A 20346-nucleotide genomic window follows, 5' to 3' on the forward strand; every position below is an offset into this window, starting at 1 on the left:
AGGCCATCTACTTAGAAGGCCATCAAATTTTTGAGTGTGTTTACGCATGCAATAAATTACCACGAACAACAAACGAGGGTTCGTGTCGAGTGCCGCTGATCGTCTGACCAAAACGGTCAACACAACATGCTTATTATCTCCTGAAAATGGATAAATGATGCTAACCTAAAATAACACTGACTTTCCAGCAACCCAGAGTGCTATTAGGATCACAGTTCTCGAGCAAAGGTCTTGGCATCTTCTCAGTCCGCTCGAAACACGGTCACGGATGTTTCTCCAGCCCCCGAGAACACACATACATGTTTTGTAATATAAAACATCGCAATCACACACACTATCAAGGACTGCAAAGCAAAAACAAACAATCCCAAAGGGAAAAACAGTAACAGCTGTAAGGTGAGTCGGAATCAAAATCAAGCGAGTTGCGGAGAAGATAGCAACGGTACATCATCAACCACATGGTAACAATTTTGAAAATCTTTGTTAACAGCTTTGATTTGACACTTAGAAAGGCTTCGTCTTTAATTTTCGTTTTTTTTTTTTAAAGGCAGAGCCATTTTGTTCAGACGGATATATTCTCTTCCCCAGACGCTTGTGCAAATTGTTCAACTATTAACATGTATAAATATAGATTTCTCTATGTATGCATGAGACGTCTCTAGCAGTGTTCTCACAGGCCAGGATGGCAGCACTACTGATTAACGCGAAGAACTATGGGTGATGTAATACTTTTTCTCTTTTTTTCAAGTATTTAACTACACTGTGATAAATGTCTCATGTTATAAGACAAAATAGGGCGGAATAAAAATGTGTGACTGGAAAATAAACGCATTATTTCTTACTGGCCGGCCCACGCTTGCTCTTTCTCGCTCTCCCTCCACAGACATGCCTCGGTGAGTTTAATGAGGATGAAAAATGTTCATACGAGAACATGAAGCAACACCTCATGCTCATTCACACTCGTGGCTGAACGCAGTTTCAAGCCAGGTATATGTATAAAGCCAAACGGTATGGAAAGTCAGCTGACCACATCCTATGAGCTGCTCCGCTATAAATTAACAGGAGGGGTGTGCGAAAAATATATATAATACCCTTCTATAAAGCCTGTATAGGGGTATATAGAGTGCTATAATGCATTTTATAAACTGAATTGGGCCACTTTATAAAATTCAGCTTAAATAATGCATAAAAGTATTCTTTATACATTCATAATCAGTTTAACGTACATACTTACACAAAGCATTAACACATGATAAAAACCCAATTTCATGTGTTGTTTCATAATGCATTCTGGTCGTTAAATGTGTAAGCATGATTAAGCAAGTATTATAAAACTGTTTATGTTTTTCTGAAAAGATTACGCAGTGCATATACACAGGCTTCATATAAAGAGCGACTGAATATTTGTGTACTGAACAGAGGACGCTGGTGTAGAGCTCTTTAATTCTTCAAAAACACACGGAGGAATCACTGAGACAGGGAAGCCTCCGAACATACGGAGCGATCCAAAGCCTGCAGGGAATTTCCCTGCTCTTCTGTGTGATTAGGTCTGCCTATAACCAGCAATCACACAAATACCAGAGCTCCAGAGAGACACTCACTCAACGCACAATAACACCCTCTGCAAAAGCGGCGGGTCATTCTTTCTCTGATCTGCTCCCGGTTATCACAGCGTTCCTTCTTTTTGTTTTCTCAGTGAATTCTCCGGAGTACTCTAAGCGGCGGGAGAGCGGCGGTAAGAGGCCAGCTCCTGTACTGAAGGACATAAATCGCGAGAGGGTCTCTGTGATAGCGAGTGTGCGCGCGAAGGGTCTGTGTTTAGTCTAAGCGGGGAGATTCGGCCACGGTGCAGATAACTGAGCCCCATATTTCAGAGACCCACGGGTGACGGCCAAAACTGTGTTTGTGTGTGAATGAGATAGCAGACGGAAAGAAAGCGACAGAGATGAAAAACAGGATGGGTGTCATCAATCAGTTTGATTTTAAAAGCCCAAAAGAGCTGCTCGTCACATTTATGTCCTCATAAGGAAGTCCATCAGAGGTAATTAAGAGCATATAACCATCAAATGCTTTATAGAGATGCAATGTTTATGACTGCAATAAGATCTACAGTGCCAAGGGTGAGAATGGCACGCGAACGGGCGTTTTCCTGGCATTGCCCATGTAAAGTGTGGGAATATGATGTTAAAGTGGCCCCATTTTCCCACATTCAGCTTCGGTTACTTATAAACGCATTTGGGTGAATCTCATGAAACCTGTCAAAAACATATTTTCACCAATTCTCATTACAGTAATGTGACAAAAACTGTAAAATGTTCACACCAATTTAGTATTTGTTTTACTGATTTTAATATTTACGATTTTTGGAGGATTTTTTAACTGTAATACCGTACTTTTGGTCATTAGAATCGCCTGAGAAACACCATTTAAAATGGTGCGAATTACAGTAATAATATTGTTAATAATAATAAAAACGATTCAAATGCCTTGAGAATTTTAAGGGAAAATATTGTCACGAAAATAGATTTTCCAGAGTAAAATGTGACCTAAATGTGTTTCATGAGATTCACCCAACTACTCTTCTTGTCAAGAGACAAATAAACATGAATCTCTGGAGGGCAAATGTGCACTAGTTATAGGCGACTCACAGAATGACTCAGAGGTCAATCAAATCTGGGTAAAGCAAAGGCCTGGATGTTTCCTATTGAGTATGGGCATGAGGAGAGGTGGAGCATGTGGGAGAGAGATGATTATATTTGCTGTGATCTCGTGCTGTTTGTCTTGTCTGCCGAGCTTATCGTGCGGAGAGGAGTATGACTAACACGGCACAGCAGGTCAGAGCCATAAACTACACACAGGCATGAATGAGGGAGGGATGAGGAGATATAGAGAGAGAGGAGCAGAGGGCACGTTACGCCCAGTGTCATCCACAGGGGCAGCGGGAGGGGAAGTTGACTCTGGACTTTAAAGCAACGGCCGATCCGCACGATGTGGCAACTGAGTTTATCACGAGTTGAACGAGGTTGTGTCTTATCACCCCTGTGGCCAGTCCAGAGACGGACACCCAATGCCAACGGATATAGACCCATATAACCATAAAGTGAAAAAGGATACACCTGCCGGCTGTGCTAACAGAGACGCCCGGGTCTGAGGATGATGATATGAAGCCAAGCAAAGAGAGAGAGAGAGAGAGAGAGAGAGAGAGAGAGAGAGAGAGAGGAGCATGATGGTACACGCGAGATGCTTTGGATCAAAGCTTGATGTTATCTCTGATGGGGCGATCACAAAGCAACCGCAAAAAACAAGTTGCATCTGTTTAAAAAAAAAAGAGAGAGTGGAATAAAGAGGTTTCAAAGAAGAGGGTATCTAAACAACTACTCCTATTTGACCCCATCCATAAAAAAAAAAAAAGTACAACCCTGTAGTCTTCAACTCGTTGCTTTGGAAAAGCGAGCAAACTGAGAAACTACCACCAGTCTTCATCCCAGTGTGAGACCACATAGTTTTCAGAGTACGGAATGAGTGATAGGTGCCTATTTTCCTATTCCAGTGATGTGTGGCAGCTGCTCTCTGATGATGAGGCACTTCTGCGTCCACAACATCTGCGTCGGCAATACACCCTCTGTTTTACCGCCCTCGGCATCAGAGAGCCGGCCACGGGGAAAAAAGAAAAAGAAAAACATAACCAAACCAAACCTGCCACATGCAAAGACAAATGTTAGCAGCAATAAACCTACAACTTCCAAGGCAAATAATTTTCTTCCTCTCACCTTTAACAGACACAAACCAGGGCTGTGGTTTCTTTAGCTGGTGACAGGTGCATACGGGATAACATTACCCATATTGTCCGTTTCATAACTTTTATGAACGAGACTTTGGGAGAAAATCGGCCAGTAACCAAGTCAATAGTGAATTCCCAGATGGTGGGGGCTGCAGTAATCTAAACCCGCTACTGACTACGATAGTAAAAGTATGTTTAAGTCCGCACGGACTGTCTGCTGGCACAACCGGAGCATTAACCAAGTTTTGAGTGAAACCAGATGGTTCGAAAGTGCAGGAGTTTTGCCCTGCGCGAATGACCCATAATTTAACGTCAGTAACACAGCATCTACAAAAAAGGGGAGAGGAGAAAAAAAAAAAAAACACAATTTCTTCAAAACGGTTTCAAAATCCTGCAGCTTTTAAGAGCTGGGGCAATAGTGTATATCAAGATAAGGAGACTATTTCCTGCCCCTCACAGAGAGAACTCCACCTCCCGCAGGACGGTTTTCAGAGACAGACAACTAAATAAGTGAACATGTCTTATAATACTGAGCTTCTCTGTTGCTAATCCCCCCCCTATCCGCTTCCTTCTTTCCCGTGTTTCTGTGAGTGTAAACAGGATTCTGAAGGTGCAGAGAGGATGAATGTGGTGGTAGGGGATGGCAGAAGGAAAGCCCACCATTCCCACACCCCAAAGCCAATCCAAGCGTGCACTTGACTTGTGAGCTGTCAGTCTCTCCCGTATGTGTCTGTCCTTTGAATTGGGCATGTGGGTGAGGGTGAGAGAGTTCGCGTTCTGGCATCCTGTGAAATGAAGTGAACAACAGAAGGAGAAAGGGCAGGAGAAGCAGGAAGAGAGGAGGGGGCAGGACTGGGCTCCGCAGTGCGGTGTGGTCCAGTCAGCACGACTCCTCCAGAGCGTTGACCACCTGCTCCAGGATGTCCGGGCAGTGATCGGCGATCTGCTGCAGGACGGAGTTTGCGTATTCCTGCAGTTCGGCGCTCTCTCGCTCACACTGCTCCAGCTCAGATTCCAGCTGAGGATCACAGAGAAACAAAGAGTTTATTAATATTACATTTTATATATCTATCATCCTAAAACATAGTTTTTTTTGGCTGTGAGCAAAAGCCTAAAGCACCAAGGCGAACAGTAGATTTTCCACTGTCAAAAGAATTCTAAGAAAATGCACCCGATTATCATTCTTAGAAGTCAACTGGAATCATACAATGTTTCATTTACTCAAATTCTATTATGGCAAATGTTAATTTTATACTAAATAAATACTATAATATTCCTCATTCTATGGTTTCACTTTCACGTGTGTTACAGTGATTTCACCGCTTTGCATAATGCCTAACAGCCCTTACATTTTGACAAAATAGTAACACGATTATTGTTTCATATAATACAGAAATGATAGAATAGAACTGAATGTCTGTAGCCTGACGTCGTCATACTCAGATTCTAGTCAGAATATGAGTCTGATACTGCTCCATTGGGCTGTGATTATGGGGCGTTTCAACCGAACCAGGAAAGAAAATGCCACAGCACTCACTTGGAAAGACCTACAACCAATCAGAGCAACGGAGTAAGTGACGTATGTTAAGCGATGCATAGTTGTCAACAGAACTCAACTGCACGCATGCTGGAAGAAGTAGAAGAAGATGAGTGTAAACGATCTTTGCCGGTGTTGAAAAACTAATCTAAGGATACACGGAGTACTTACCAACACAATCATCATTTTTGAGAGAAATAGTAAAGGTGAATGCATATACGAACAAGTTCTCCGTTTAGTAAACAAATTCAACCCAAGCGCTCTTTGGTGACGTGGATGATTACGGGACTGTTGACCATCTGTCCATCGTCGTATAAAGCCCGCCCTGACAATTTGATTGGTCTGAACAGCTCTGGTTCGAGCATAGTTGCTCCACAACGGATCAAGTCCAGACCGAACTTCCCATCCTCAAATTTTGTGGGTGGGGCTAAGTTCGGTGGAATCATAAGGCACAAAAAATTGGAAAAACTGATTTGAAATCAACATGCACCAATGCTGAATGTCTTTTTCTATATATCCTATATATTCGTAGTTTATGCATTTTCTTATTGGATACATTTTTTTTATCCGACTCAGTTGAGCGCACACGTTTTCTATGCAAATTTTTCGAATTTATGCGCATCTTGGTGTTTCCATCCAGCATTTTTTATGCAATATCCTAAAATGCACATTAAAATAGGTGGATGGAAACATAGCTAATGAGCACTTATCAGGATCAACTAAACACTGGATTTTTTTTTAAAGTTATGTTTTTGGCCTTTATTGGATAGGACAGTAGAGATTTTTGACAGGAAAAGCATGGGGTGGAGAGAGAGGGGATCGGCGAAGGACCTCGAGCTGGGACTCAAACTCTGGTCGTGGGAGGCGTAGTTGTGTTATACGTTGGCACGCTAACCACGAGGCTATCGGCGCCGACAACGCTGGATTTTGTTAAGTTCACGGTGACATTGTTGCAGTAAACTTGCACAACATTCTTGAATAAATGTTATTAGATACACACTGGTCTGTTATTGTAGGGGTTTCGACTTTACATTTTCACGCCTCTAAACATGATGCGGAAACAAAACGAACTGTGATTGGTTGATTTACAAGTCTGTCAATCACAGTGACAATGTCACAGCCAATGAAAGCTGCGGAGTCCAGAGCTTCTGCAGTCAGTGAGGTCTGGCTACACAAGACTAGAGCAAGATATACAGACATACAGTGATGTAGCATCCAGCACACTGGTTCCATTCTCCTCCAGTGTTAAAAACTCAAAGGTAACAAGTGTCCAGAAAACTATTAAATAGCCCATCGAATCAAAGTGACAATGAGAAATGAGAAAGCTGTGGAGTGATGACGCAGACAGCAGACATGTGAGCTCATGAGGCTCGAGACCCCCCCCCCCCCCACTTGCCCCTAGTAAGAGGGTCCTTCTCTGTCTCTCTCGTCTAGCCCTTAAAACACTACTGAAAACAAATCACCTCACCAAGCACTTCTTTTTAAATCGTTATATAAAATTCAACACTTGGAATTTGCCCGAAAGGTTTAATTTTCCGCTCATTAAAAGAAACTTAAACTAAAGAGAGGGATTTAACATTTTACAGCACCTCTGTCTAATGATAATCACAGGTGTGGTTATCTTTAATGCTCAAATCCTTTTTCCAAATGATTTCCGTAGAGGTTTGGCTAAGGGATGTGGAGAAATGAGAGGAGGGAAGGGGGGATTCCTTAGTGCTGGCAGTGCCAAGCAAGCCAGGAAATATGCCACGCCAGAAGCAGGTGCCTCTTAACTAACTAAAACACACACTCACACACTCACACACTCACACACACACACACTCACACTCACACACTCACACACTCACACACTCACACACTCACACACTCACACACTCACACACACACACACACACACACACACACACACACACACACACACACACACACACACACACACACACACACACACACACACACACACAATACTGCAGCACACAGGAAACAGATGCTAATGTGGCCAGCAGACTGTTTATTTTCTTTCAGATGATTTAAAAAGACAAAAATATACTCTCATCAAGAGGCCTAATTATTCAAACAGTGTGAGACAAAGAGAGTAGGAAAAGATTAATAAAGGGAGCTGAAGCATGTGTGTGGATTATCAATTACCATAATCACTATTTTTGTCTTGTTTTCCAGGAAAAATGTTTAAAGATCTTTAAAATAAGAACTTGAGAAGCAAAATTGCGTAACACAATAAACTAGCATAGGATACTAAGATAATCATTGTTTGATAATCGAGAATGTAACTGTTATGTTTATTTTTCTTATCCCATTGGCAGGCCAAGGGATCCTGCAAACTTTTTCTGCATTTTCTGTACTGATTTTAGGGAAAAGTCTGCGGATGTTTGTGCAATAGATTTAAATATGGTAATGTGTGTTAAATGGAAGAGTACTAGACATTTCCCGGTAGCGAAATGTCTAAACATAATTAATAAGCAAAAATATTTAATAAACAAACATGCAAGGGGTATGAATGTAAAAATAAATGTCATTCAACATATATTCTCTAAAATTTTGTCTTTTATGTAGCTTCAAATAAAAGTTTAGACTTTTTAATTAATTTATTTTTACTGGAAAACAAGAAAATACTGCTTAAGCAGTGTGCCAGCTTGTGTTTCAGTTTCAGTATCTGATTGAGAGCCCATTGAACCCAGACTGTCCCGGGTCCCCGTCCGTGGCCTCTGTTTGGCCGTATCTGGACAATCAGTGTTTCGTGGCGCTGTACTGCCTTTAAATTGCTTTTCGGATTTGAACACGAGCCACTGAACCAAAGCCCATTGAAAGTGGAATATTTCACATAAACCCACAAAAGTATTTTCTTTGGCTCTCCTGGCCTATGAACGCCAACTTTAACAAGGTTAATGATAAAGACATCTGTAACAATAACTGGAAGTAATATTCATACATCATAAAATATGTTTCCCTTTCATGTGTGTTTTTGTGTAGGTTTGGATCGTGCAACTATTTCATAATTAATGAATCAAAACATGCCACGGTGGGTCACCGGGGGCAGGCGGAGCGATCCGTCAGACGGGTGTTTGCACAACTGTAGGGCAAACACACTGGGAAGAGAAGTCCCGCCCCTTCAATAGCCACACAGCTAGTGCTAATGCTACGCTAGGCGCTTTCAGGCTCCGAGAGGGTTTGAAAAGGGAGGTGACGGATATGCCAGCAAAAAAGTATTTCTGTCTCCGGGCCTCTGAGCCAGGAGTGAGCGAGAGGGTTGGTCAAATCCTGGATTTTAGACCTGGCCAGGAATTAAGTAGGCATAATAATGCAAAACAGCCACAAAATGCTGTGCAAGAAGGAAAAGGTCCAATTTTTCAAAGACAAAGACATAGATCAGAAACACACATTATAATGACCAAAGTAGATAAAAATCTTATAATCATAAAATATCAATACTGATAGATCAGGGATGCCAATGTTCAATAATGCGGATATATGCGCTACTAATGACTGCAAATGTTGCACAATGTTTACTCAATATGCACAGAATGTGGCACAAACGGCTAAAGATGATCATCTCAAAATGATCAAATATTGACAGATTAATCAACCTGGCCAATATATCAGTTAGCCGTTTAAGTTCATAAAAAGTGAGCACATTCCTCAGTAACAGTATATTAACTCTTTCCCCGCCATTGATGGAGATTTCTGGCTTTCCGTGTTTTCACTGTTATACGGTAGGGGGCGCTATGACACATCTTCTGAAAGAGTACTGAATCTCCTGATCAAAACATAGGCGAAGAAGAAGCAGAAACAAGCAATATCATCTGTGAGAATATGCATATGTAAAATAATGTGGTCATCAACATTAAACAGCATATAAATCAAAACTGCCTAATGTTACTGAATAAAATGTCAAGCTATAGGACTGTGAAGCTTTGGGGGTGTTGATGGACTCGATCTACTCCATCAGTGTTTTGCTCATTCTACTGAATCTGATCCAGACGTAGTCAAAAAAGTGTTTTTCTCAGCTTTTTGCTCAAAATGTTGCTTTTTTATGAAACGTACCCACATTCAAGTGTTGATAAAAAAAGGAATGCATGAAGCTAGAATAAAACAGGTGTTTTTGTTTAAAACAAAAAAAGGAGAGGGTCTGTTCTTTCTTTTGATATATTACATATTCAGATATTCATATGAAACTTTCGTGAAAATGATCAAAAATGCTGCAGGCGAAAGAGTTAAAAAATATCACATCATAATAGAGCATTAAAATCGCCCAGGGTCAGGGGTGGGGTTTAGGTGAGGGCCGCGCTGGACCGATTTAACTTCTCATGATCTCGTCACCTGTGACGACACTCCCGGGATACTGGAGTCTGACACGTTGGCCAGGAGAAAAGTGAAGACGTGATGGAGACGAACTAGTGAAGGAGAGAGAGGAGGAGTGTATTGAGTCATGAGAGGAGGGTTAATGAGCCTCATCGGGGGCTGATGTATGGGTCTGCGTGAGGGCGCAGCTTGGCAGAGCGCCGCTGCTGTAAGCCCCATTAAGCGTAGACAGTGGAGAACTGGAGGAGAGGGAAGGACTGGCCAGGGGGCGGCTAACACTGCCACACGTTCGGCCTGCTTGCAGCTGGGCTAGAAGAATTGAGCAGGCAAGCTGAGGTCAGTGAAGACAATGCTGCGTAATCAATTCTAATAGTTACATCATTATATTACTCCCACAGAAAGCTCAGGGGGAACACCTGTCATTCACAGCATTTTACACATCCCATAAGTGGCCATTTATTAAATATTTTGGCAAATTTGTGCTTTCAGCAACCAACAACAGAGCAGCACAGCTCGGATTATTACATTTCATTTTACAGATTTTTTGTCTGCAGATCGTGTCTAGTATGGATGTACGATTAATCAAAATTAAAATTGCGAAATGGCTTAACGTGATCAAATCACAAAGGTTGAATTGATTAAATAAATACATGCACAGCTTGTTTCAAGGGTGAAGCACGGCACTGTGTTTTTTTTATCTAGTTTTTTTAAATTTATGATTTATGATTACTTACTCTCTTCCAGAGTCGCAGCTCTACATCTGGCTTGTGGTTGTTTTTCTGAAATGGTATTTTATGCCGTTTACAAGTGTTTACTCCTCATAGTTTGCATGCATCTTCTTTGCCCATGTATAGACATTGTGCCGTTTGAAACAGCTTTGTATATAATAATTTATAATAGGAGCAATCTAAATCTGTTTTCACGCAGAGCTAAACATGCTGAAACTATGTTGCAGAGAAGGGATTACATTATATTGCTCAAAGTTCATAAATTAAATTAATAGAGAAGCAACAAGTTATTTATATGGCGTAAATTCAAGAAGTAACAACTTCCAAAACGTAAAATGGATACACAACTTTTAACAATCTGGAGTGATTTTAAAAGATTACGGTATAAAACATTTGCTGAATTTGTAAATGGTTACAGTGAAAAACTGAGCGTCATACACTAAACAACTGAGGTTCACACACTACTATCACATCATCTGCAAGACAACAAAATGATGCAGAAACATGCGCTTTGTTGCTAGGAGACGCGTGAGAAATGAAAACAATATTTATTCTAAATTCAGCTCCAACTGGATGACATCATAGTCTGAAGCTAAAAAAATCTGCCTGAGCAAATCATACACTATGTGTTCGGTTCTTTGGGTCACGAGGAAAATATATTGTTAAAATGTATGGTTATAAAAAAGTCTGCTTAAAATATTGAGAACAGTAGGATTTATTTAACCAAATTTATATTTACGTCATGATGATTATTTTGTTGCGTGAGGTCATTTGGGTATCAGCATGCGCAGTTGCGTTGGAAGCTTCATAAAAAACACAGCGTTATTATTATTCACAATCCATCGTCAGGAGCACACAGCCCGTTGGTATGTAGCGAATTTAGAACCTTTGAAAAGTTTATCATAAGCTACGGTCTGCTGTACTTTAATTTAGGAATGTTTAAAGTTTCATACTTGTGTATTTGTCGTCATCGGCTGCGTTTAGTCCGTGCTGAGAGACTTAATTTGTAGTTAGGTTAGCGCGTGTACTGTTCAGTTCTCTCGGTTTGCGATATGTTTGAACACTGGATAATTAACAAATTACCAAGTAAACTAATGTAGCAGACGGTTGTGTGGTCGGCGATGGAGTTGCATTCATTTAGTAAAACATTGAACTATAGTGTTATAATGATTAATGCACCTTACCTGCCGACTCGTGTGATAGTTATACTCTGCGCATGAGCGCTGCTATGCATGATGGGAAATGTAGTTTCTGTGGTGTTCTAACGCAGCTGTGTAAGACTGTATTGGAGATTATATGATAGTGTATTCTTATTTATAGCAGAAATAGATCTAGTTATTTTATTGTAACTACTTCATGTTTGTTTATTTTGCATTATATATTCAATGGATATATTTGTAACACTGTTTATTTCTTATTTCAGGTTTATGACCTGTGGTCAATTGTATAAATAAAACAAAAATACAAGACTAATGACAAACACGAGTCGTGCCACGTGTGCTTCCTGTCACTAGCCCATTCGGATGGCTGAGAATTTAAAAAGATCCGAACAGTCATAAACCATTTAGGCCTGCCATTCAAACATTGTGGCCCTGTTCTGAAGCCTGAAGACCAGAAAATAAATCAGTGACTGGTAACCTTATCTAGTTAAGTTAAAAGCCCATCTATACTGCCTATTCACTTGCTAGTCTGCAAACCTAAGAAGAAAGAAAAAAGCGAATTAACAAGATGGCAGAAAAGGAGAAAATAGAGAGGTTACGGCAAAAGCGTTCAGCAGCCCAGACTGCGTTCACTAAAAGAGCCAACCATCTCACCTCCAGGGCCAATGCGCTAGAAGAAAGGGATCTAAAGGCTGAGTGGAGAGAGTTCAAAGGAGATCATACCAGAGTGGAAGATGCAGGATTTGAGTATGCTATGGCCTTACGAGAATTAGAAGACGAAGAGGCCACAAAAAAGGCAGATCAGGTTGACGAGAAAACACTGGAATGCCATCGCAAGTTTGATGCAGTTAAACACCTCATCCAAAACAGCTTCTGGACCAGATTTGCTGAGGAGCAGATCTCCACCCTTGTAAAGGAGGCTAACTCATCCCTGGATCACGCCGAAGCAACCGACCATCTGCAGCTGTCTAGGAAGGAGTGTGAACTGATGAATAGAAACTTAGAACGAGAGGTATGTGAAGTCAACAGTCTAGTAATTGAGTGGACAGAAATTATTCCTCATGCCGCACTAAAGGAATCTAGAGACCGTAGCAGGATGATGAGAAAGCGACAAGAGAGACTGTGGGATAAGTGGGCATGGCAACGCAGCACTTGGTCTGAAGACGAAGAGGAGCAGAAAGAACTGGTGAAACTGGAAGTTACCGGGAAGAAAGATGAAGACGAGGAAAGCCAGACCGGTGAGCAAGCCGGCGCGTCTATTGGTTCTTCTCCTAACCGTAAACTGTCCTGTCCCATAGACAGTCACTTCCCTATAAGCGAAGTTCAGCATGACCCACCCATCGCTCCCACCTATCTCAGTTATGGTGGACTTCCAAATGCTACAAGCACGCAATTGCAAGTCCAAGGTGCTCCCAACATGTACCCAGGGCCTTTCCATTTCAAGCCCCAAATCATGTTGGAACGTGCACGCCTGCCTACATTCTTTGGTAACATGAGAGATTACTACCGTTGGAAAGCTGAATGGGAGGACCTTCAGCAGCTGGGGAACCCTCATGGTTTGGAAAATATAAAAAAGTTCCATCTCATAGGAAGTTTAGATGACAAAGTCAAAAAGGACCTTGTCTTGTCCAGCTGTGGATCTGCTACTGATGTGTTCAGGCTCCTGGACAACAAATATGGAAATAAGCCGAAAATAGTGCTACTTATTTCAAAAGAAGTACATGACCTACCACCTGTAAAGGGAAACAGCCCTAGAAAGACGATCGAACTAATTCAAGCTGTGGAAAGAGCTCTTCGTGACCTCCAAGTCCTGGGGGAAGAAGATGCTGTGAAAAATCGGTTAGTAGCACAGTCGATTGAGAGTAAGTTACCAGACTCTCTGAAAGAAAAGTGGCTAACTCATAAGAACGACCCTGCAAGCGGCTTTTCACCCAGAAATCACTTCGATTGTCTAATGGAGTACCTGAAAAAACAGGAGGACATTCTTGAGGAGTTAGATCAACTGCAGCCTAGTTCGAAAGACTATACTGAGAGGTCACAGGAAAAGAGTAGAGAAAAGAAGGCATTTACCAAGGCTACATCAATCCAAAAGGGCTCTCAACCTAGTTCATGTATAACTTGTGGGGACGAAAAGCATGCAGGTAGATTGTTTGCGTGCAAAGCCTTCAAGAAGCTCAACCTGTCAAGCAAGAAAGCTCAGTTAAAGAAGTCAGGAGTATGCCTCAAATGTTTGCGCATCCATAATGAGGACGGCTGCTGCACTGAAAGGTTTCTATGCTCCAAAGAAGACTGTCATAAAGGAGGGTCCTCAGACCACAACTACTTACTCTGCCCGTTGCCACAGACGAAAAAGAACGATAAAAAGAATGAAGAGCAATGCAAAGTGAGAGTAGAGAAAAAGAGACTTGGTTTGACAGAGAGACAGGAGGAGGTTCTTGCCAAGCTCTCTCCAGAGCTAAAAGCAGAGGTCAAAGAAGCTTTCTCAAATAAGATTTCAACAACAGTGTGCACTAGTTCAGACAGTGAGCCAATAGAGTACCCCGTAGTAATGATGCTACTCTCCGTGACGACTAACTCGGGCCAGCTAATCGGTACACTGATCGATCTTGCTTCAGATACCAATTATATCTCAAATGAAGCCGCTGAGCGTCTTAAGCTGAAAGGCGAAAACATCAAGCTGATTGTGCAAGGAGTTGGAGGAATGGAGAAGATAGTTGCTACCAAAAGGTATACTCTGAGACTAAGAGTAAAAACACAGAAGGGTACAGTGGCGGAGCACAAGCTCCTATGTTACGGCCTGGAGAACATAGCAAAAGTGAACCAAGCAGTCACGCCACAGCAACTACTGAAATTCTTTCCTAACATCGCCGCACATGACTTGGTCCGTCCAGAGAAGATCGACCTACTAATAAGTCATAGGGAAGGTCGCCTGGTCCCACAGCCAATCAAAGTGGAAGGAGACCTCGTCCTCTGGGACGGCCCTCTGGGAATAACGGTCGGAGGAGCTCATCCTGACCTGTTCGAGAAAGTAGATTTAGCGGTGCACAGGTCCGAAACTCATTTTGCACGTTCTATGAGATCAGCTTCGAAGGCTTATAAAGAAGTCCTTGTTGACCCAACCGAACTTGCCAAAGCTAAAGTGGTTAATGGAGAAACAATCCTCAGGAGTACTTTGGTCACCAACAAAGACATTTTCGATTGGTTCAAGTGGGACAGCGTCGGCGCTGCCTGCGACCCTCAATGTGGTGGCTGCAAATGCGGTAGATGTCCCCCTGGTGGTAAAGAAATGACACTAGGAGAGGAAAGAGAAATAGAAAAAATCAAAGAATGCCTCACCTATGTGCAAGCAGACAAGCACAGCAAGTCTCCTCACTGGGACGCAACTTATCCATGGAAAGGAGATCCTGCGACACTGCCAGACAACCGACGTGCAGTGGAGGCGACTTTCCTCAACACTGAGAAACGCCTCGAGAGGGAGCCGGAATGGAAGGCTGCGTACAGGGAGCAAATCCACGAGATGATCTCAAGGGGAGCTGCAACCAAACTCACTCAAGAAGAACTTGAGAGCTGGAAGGGACCGAAGTGGTACATCAGCCATTTAGTCGCACCAAATCCACACTCATCCTCTACCCCTGTAAGAATTGTATGGAACAGCAGCCAAGAGTTCCGCGGAGTGAGTTTGAATGACCTTTTGTACAAGGGCCCAGACGTCCTCAATCAGATCAGAGGAGTCCTTCTAAGATTCAGGACTGGATTGTACGCCGCCTTAGGCGACGTGAAGAAAATGTATAACTCTGTTTGGCTTAAAGACACAGAAGTTCATCTCCATCGATTCCTCTGGAGAGACAACCCAGAGGATGAGATTCAAACCTTCGCTGTCGTCAGGGTTAACATTGGGGACAAACCTGCTGGCTGCATTGCCCAGGTTGCTATGAGGGAGACTGCTAATCTTCCACAGTTTGCAGCCATGGTTGAAGAACGCCGTGTTCTGGTAGAAGACAGCTATGTCGATGACATATTAACATCCCACAATGACATCAAAACACTGGAAAAGATCACCAACGGAGTTGAAAAGATCTTGGAGGCTGGAAGCTTCTCCTTAAAACCGTGGATTTTGACAGGCCAAAGTGGGAGGTTAGAAACTGCAGCTAACTCCAGTAACAGTGAGACAACTTTGTCAGCGCCTAAGACTCTTGTGTTGCCAAATCAGATGCGAGACGAAGAAAGTAAAGCGCTGGGTGTCGGCTACGAACCAGAGACCGACAAACTTCGGGTGTTGACGTCCATCAATTTCTCAAAGAAGCGAGGCAAGATGAGGACGGGAATTGATTTGAAGGAAAATGAAGTAAGAAGTGGAACTCCAAACCCCTTAACTCGTCGAGTACTTCTAAGTCAGGTCGCTGGGTTCTACGACCCTATCGGGTTTGGCACTCCAGCAAAGCAGAAAGGAGTAATGCTCGTAAGGGAATCCTACCAAGAAGCAAGTATTGGTAATCCAACTAAAGATACTTGGGATGACCCACTGTCGCCAAGAATTCGGGAGGCTGCTATTAGACTCTTTGAAGAGTACGTGAGACTTGGCAAGATAAAGTTCGAAAGAAGTCTCACACCTTTTGGAGCCATGGGCCGACCTATGGGTGTCACGTTTTCGGATGGGAGTGAGGCTTCCTATGGCGCCGTGCTTTATCTCCGCTGGGAAACGCAAAGAGGAGTTGTTGTGAGGTTTGTTGAATCGAAAGCCAAACTTACTCCTCTCAACCAGAAAGGGGACGTGATCAAGGCAGAGTTATGTGGCGCTGTCTTCGCAACCCGGTTGAAAAGGTACTTTGAGAAGCACTGCCGCCTTGAGGTCAAACGCTGGGTCCACTTTGTGGATAGCTTAACTATCTTAGGGGCAATCCAGAAGGATAGTTATGGCTACCAAACATTCTTCTCCAACCGAATTGGTGAAATACAGATGGCTGGGCCAGTGGATGACTGGAGGTGGGTTGACGGCAATCTCAACATTTCTGACATCGTCACTAGGGGAGCAACTCCTGAAGAGCTCGATGAAGAGTCAGAATGGCAACAAGGCCCCGAATTTCTAAAAAGACCTGAGGCTGAATGGCCTGTGAAGATGGCCAGCGAAATTGTGACCAAAGTTGCTGATAAGGTAAAAAGGTTACAAAGAAAAGCATTCTCAGCTGTAACAACCAGAGCTCAATCGCAAAAGGTTGCAAAACCCTGCAGCACTGATAATGCCGCTAACGTGGGAGTTCATATACTACAACCACTCCCAAAAGACCAAGGTCCAACTCAAGCAGTAGAAAGGCAGAGAAGGAAACTTTGGGGCGTGTTTCTTGTGCGCCTGGTGGAGCCCAAACGGTTCAGTAGTTTATCAAAACTATGTGGAACTGTCGCTTGGGTTCGACGAGCTGCAGAATCTTGGTTAAGAGTAAAGAACCAAGCCTTGAATTCAGCAAAGTGGGAGGCAAATAGTTCTAAGCTATCTGTAGAAGAGAGAACAGTTGCTTTTCAAGACTTAGCCCTTGCTGCCCAGGACGGCTTGAACTTTAAGACTACAGCCTTGAACCGCCTAGTTGTAACTAAAGATGAAAACACAGGACTCTTGCTGTGTGGCGGTAGAGTACAATCTTGGAGTGAAGACGGTAGAGCAATACCGTTGATTCCTTTCCAGTCATGGTTGGGGACTTTGCTGGCTAGAGAAGCTCACAAGGCCAATCATGAGGGTGTTGCTGCTACACTGCTACGTACGAGAAGAAAAGCTTGGGTCATAGAAGGCCGAAGGATAGTCAAGAAGATTATGAACGAGTGCGTTACTTGCAAGAAGCAAAGAGCAAAGCTATGCCAACAAGTAATGAGCGACCTTCCTCATGAGCGTACGAGCAGAGCAAACCCTTTTGAGTATACCACATTGGACCTTTTCGGTCCCTATGAGGTCAGAGATGCAGTAAAGAAACGGACCAAGAAAAAGGTTTGGGGAGTTGTATATTGTTGTATGGCTTCCAGAGCCATCCACGCGGACCTTGTTGACGACTTGTCTGCCGAGAGCTTTCTTCAAGCCTACTCCAGATTCACTGCCCTGAGGGGGCACCCTCGGAAGTTATGGTCTGACAGAGGCACAAATTTCATGGGTGCCAAGTCTGCTCTGAGAGATCTACATAAGCACTTAGCATGCTTACAGAAGGTGGCTGTCGAGGACATAGCAGCAAAAAATGGAACTGAATGGCAGTGGGATTTCCATCCTGCGGACTCGCCCCACAGAAATGGAGCAGCCGAGGCAGCTGTCAAACTTGTCAAAAGAGCTCTCAATAGTCTCGGTGGAACAACCGGTAGCTACACCTGGGGGGAGTTCCAAACTCTTCTCTACCAAGCAGCCAACCTAACTAACGAGCGACCCATCGACGCCAAGGCGCAAGAGCAAGAAGATGCAGTAGAGTACTTGACTCCTAATTCCCTCATCCTGGGACGCACCGGACAAAGAGGAGATATGCAAAGTGTTGACTTGGAAACTCACTCTTGGCGTAGGCTGAGGGCTGTTCAAGCGGGAGTTGACAAATTCTGGTCAAAGTGGAGTGAACTAGCGGGACCGAACTTGTTTATCCGGCATAAATGGCACAGAGTGGAAAGAAGTGTCCGGGTTGGAGATCTGGTTTGGATCGCAGACCAGAATGCCCTGAGAGGACAGTTCCGGCTCGGTCGAATCGTTGTCACCTATCCGGACAAGTCTGGAGTGGTCCGAGATGCTGACGTGGCGACCTGTATAGGCCTTCCTGCCTCCCTTGTTGCCAGGACCCAGGCAAAAGATTCTACTTTACTTTCTACTATCGTTCTTCGCAGGGATGTGCGGAGATTGGTCGTATTGATTCCTGTTGAAGACCAGCACAAAGAATAAAGTCCTTACCATTGGGTACCCAAGAGACGTTTATTTTTTTTAGTTAGTGGGTAACCCTGGGAGGCGGCTGAGTGGTTCAAGGGCAAACCTACACTCAGTAGGAGGAAAGGTGGTGGTGCCTACCTCCTTAGAGAGTCTTTTGAGCAAATGTAAACATTGAAAAGGATTTTCTTAATTCTGTGTATGCTGCAAAACTTGACTTTAAGTTGTTGTGTCTACTGAAAGACTCAAGATACTTTGTAGTGGCCTCCTTGAATTTGCATCAGTCGGCCAAGTGGGAGGTGTTCGGTTCTTTGGGTCACGAGGAAAATATATTGTTAAAATGTATGGTTATAAAAAAGTCTGCTTAAAATATTGAGAACAGTAGGATTTATTTAACCAAATTTATATTTACGTCATGATGATTATTTTGTTGCGTGAGGTCATTTGGGTATCAGCATGCGCAGTTGCGTTGGAAGCTTCATAAAAAACACAGCGTTATTATTATTCACAATCCATCGTCAGGAGCACACAGCCCGTTGGTATGTAGCGAATTTAGAACCTTTGAAAAGTTTATCATAAGCTACGGTCTGCTGTACTTTAATTTAGGAATGTTTAAAGTTTCATACTTGTGTATTTGTCGTCATCGGCTGCGTTTAGTCCGTGCTGAGAGACTTAATTTGTAGTTAGGTTAGCGCGTGTACTGTTCAGTTCTCTCGGTTTGCGATATGTTTGAACACTGGATAATTAACAAATTACCAAGTAAACTAATGTAGCAGACGGTTGTGTGGTCGGCGATGGAGTTGCATTCATTTAGTAAAACATTGAACTATAGTGTTATAATGATTAATGCACCTTACCTGCCGACTCGTGTGATAGTTATACTCTGCGCATGAGCGCTGCTATGCATGATGGGAAATGTAGTTTCTGTGGTGTTCTAACGCAGCTGTGTAAGACTGTATTGGAGATTATATGATAGTGTATTCTTATTTATAGCAGAAATAGATCTAGTTATTTTATTGTAACTACTTCATGTTTGTTTATTTTGCATTATATATTCAATGGATATATTTGTAACACTGTTTATTTCTTATTTCAGGTTTATGACCTGTGGTCAATTGTATAAATAAAACAAAAATACAAGACTAATGACAAACACGAGTCGTGCCACGTGTGCTTCCTGTCACTAGCCCATTCGGATGGCTGAGAATTTAAAAAGATCCGAACACTATGTGTTTTTCTATGTAAAATGTTAAAGCATCTGATATAGAAATAATAACTGAACAAACTTTAGGCGTAACACAGACACACAAAGAAGAAAAGAAGTGTGGCTAAAGCATACAAGGACTGTCACTTCCTATTTTATGACTGTGTGCTAAGCAGAAATCGTCCAAAAACAGAGCTATAAAGATAACAGATAAAGTCCTGCATGAAGAGAAAAATATCATTATCTGTCCCCACGCCAGCCTTGACCCGAAAACATAACGAGAAGATGAGAGGCGGAAAAGAGGGAACAGGCGAGAGAAGAGCGCATTATTGCGTGTTATCGTTGCAGATTAATGTCAGGTGGTATTGTGTGCACATGGTCAGCCTCCTCTGCCTGCCTTGATAAACAACAGCTACATTATGAGAGAAGAACAAACACAGCAGCAGACCATCACACTCAGACAATGACAGGAGAGTCTGGACCGCGCTGACGATGACTCAGAGAGGATGTGTTTCAACAAATGCTGTGCTGCACATTTATGCCTGGAGTGGCACATGGAGATCAAACGGCTGAACTCAAACCCTTCAAGCAAATCCGCTCTCCACATCACCCTGGATGACACAGCCTTATCTCTGCAACATGCACTCCTCCAGATCCTCCTATTTTGTGGGAATGTTAGCTAGTCAGGTCTCAACGCCGAGGCAAAGATGGCAATCAGGAGGGTCCCAGGCCTTGGCTGACG

At 42.9% G+C, this 20346-nt stretch overlaps 1 protein-coding gene across 1 annotated transcript in view; it reads right to left on the bottom strand.

The window, feature by feature from the left end:
* Nucleotides 1-549: 549 nt before the first annotated feature.
* The window catches only part of erc1b (ELKS/RAB6-interacting/CAST family member 1b), a 266460-nt gene continuing 246663 nt past the window's right edge, over nt 550-20346 (bottom strand). The window contains exon 20 of the mRNA XM_079817695.1: nt 550-4799. Coding sequence (XP_079673821.1) covers nt 4662-4799 — 138 coding nt within the window. The 3' untranslated portion in view covers nt 550-4661. The remainder of the gene's footprint in view (nt 4800-20346) is intronic.

Source organism: Gobio gobio (genome assembly GCF_949357685.1).
Source record: "Gobio gobio genome assembly, chromosome: 5".
Classification (NCBI taxonomy): Eukaryota; Metazoa; Chordata; class Actinopteri; order Cypriniformes; family Gobionidae; genus Gobio; species Gobio gobio.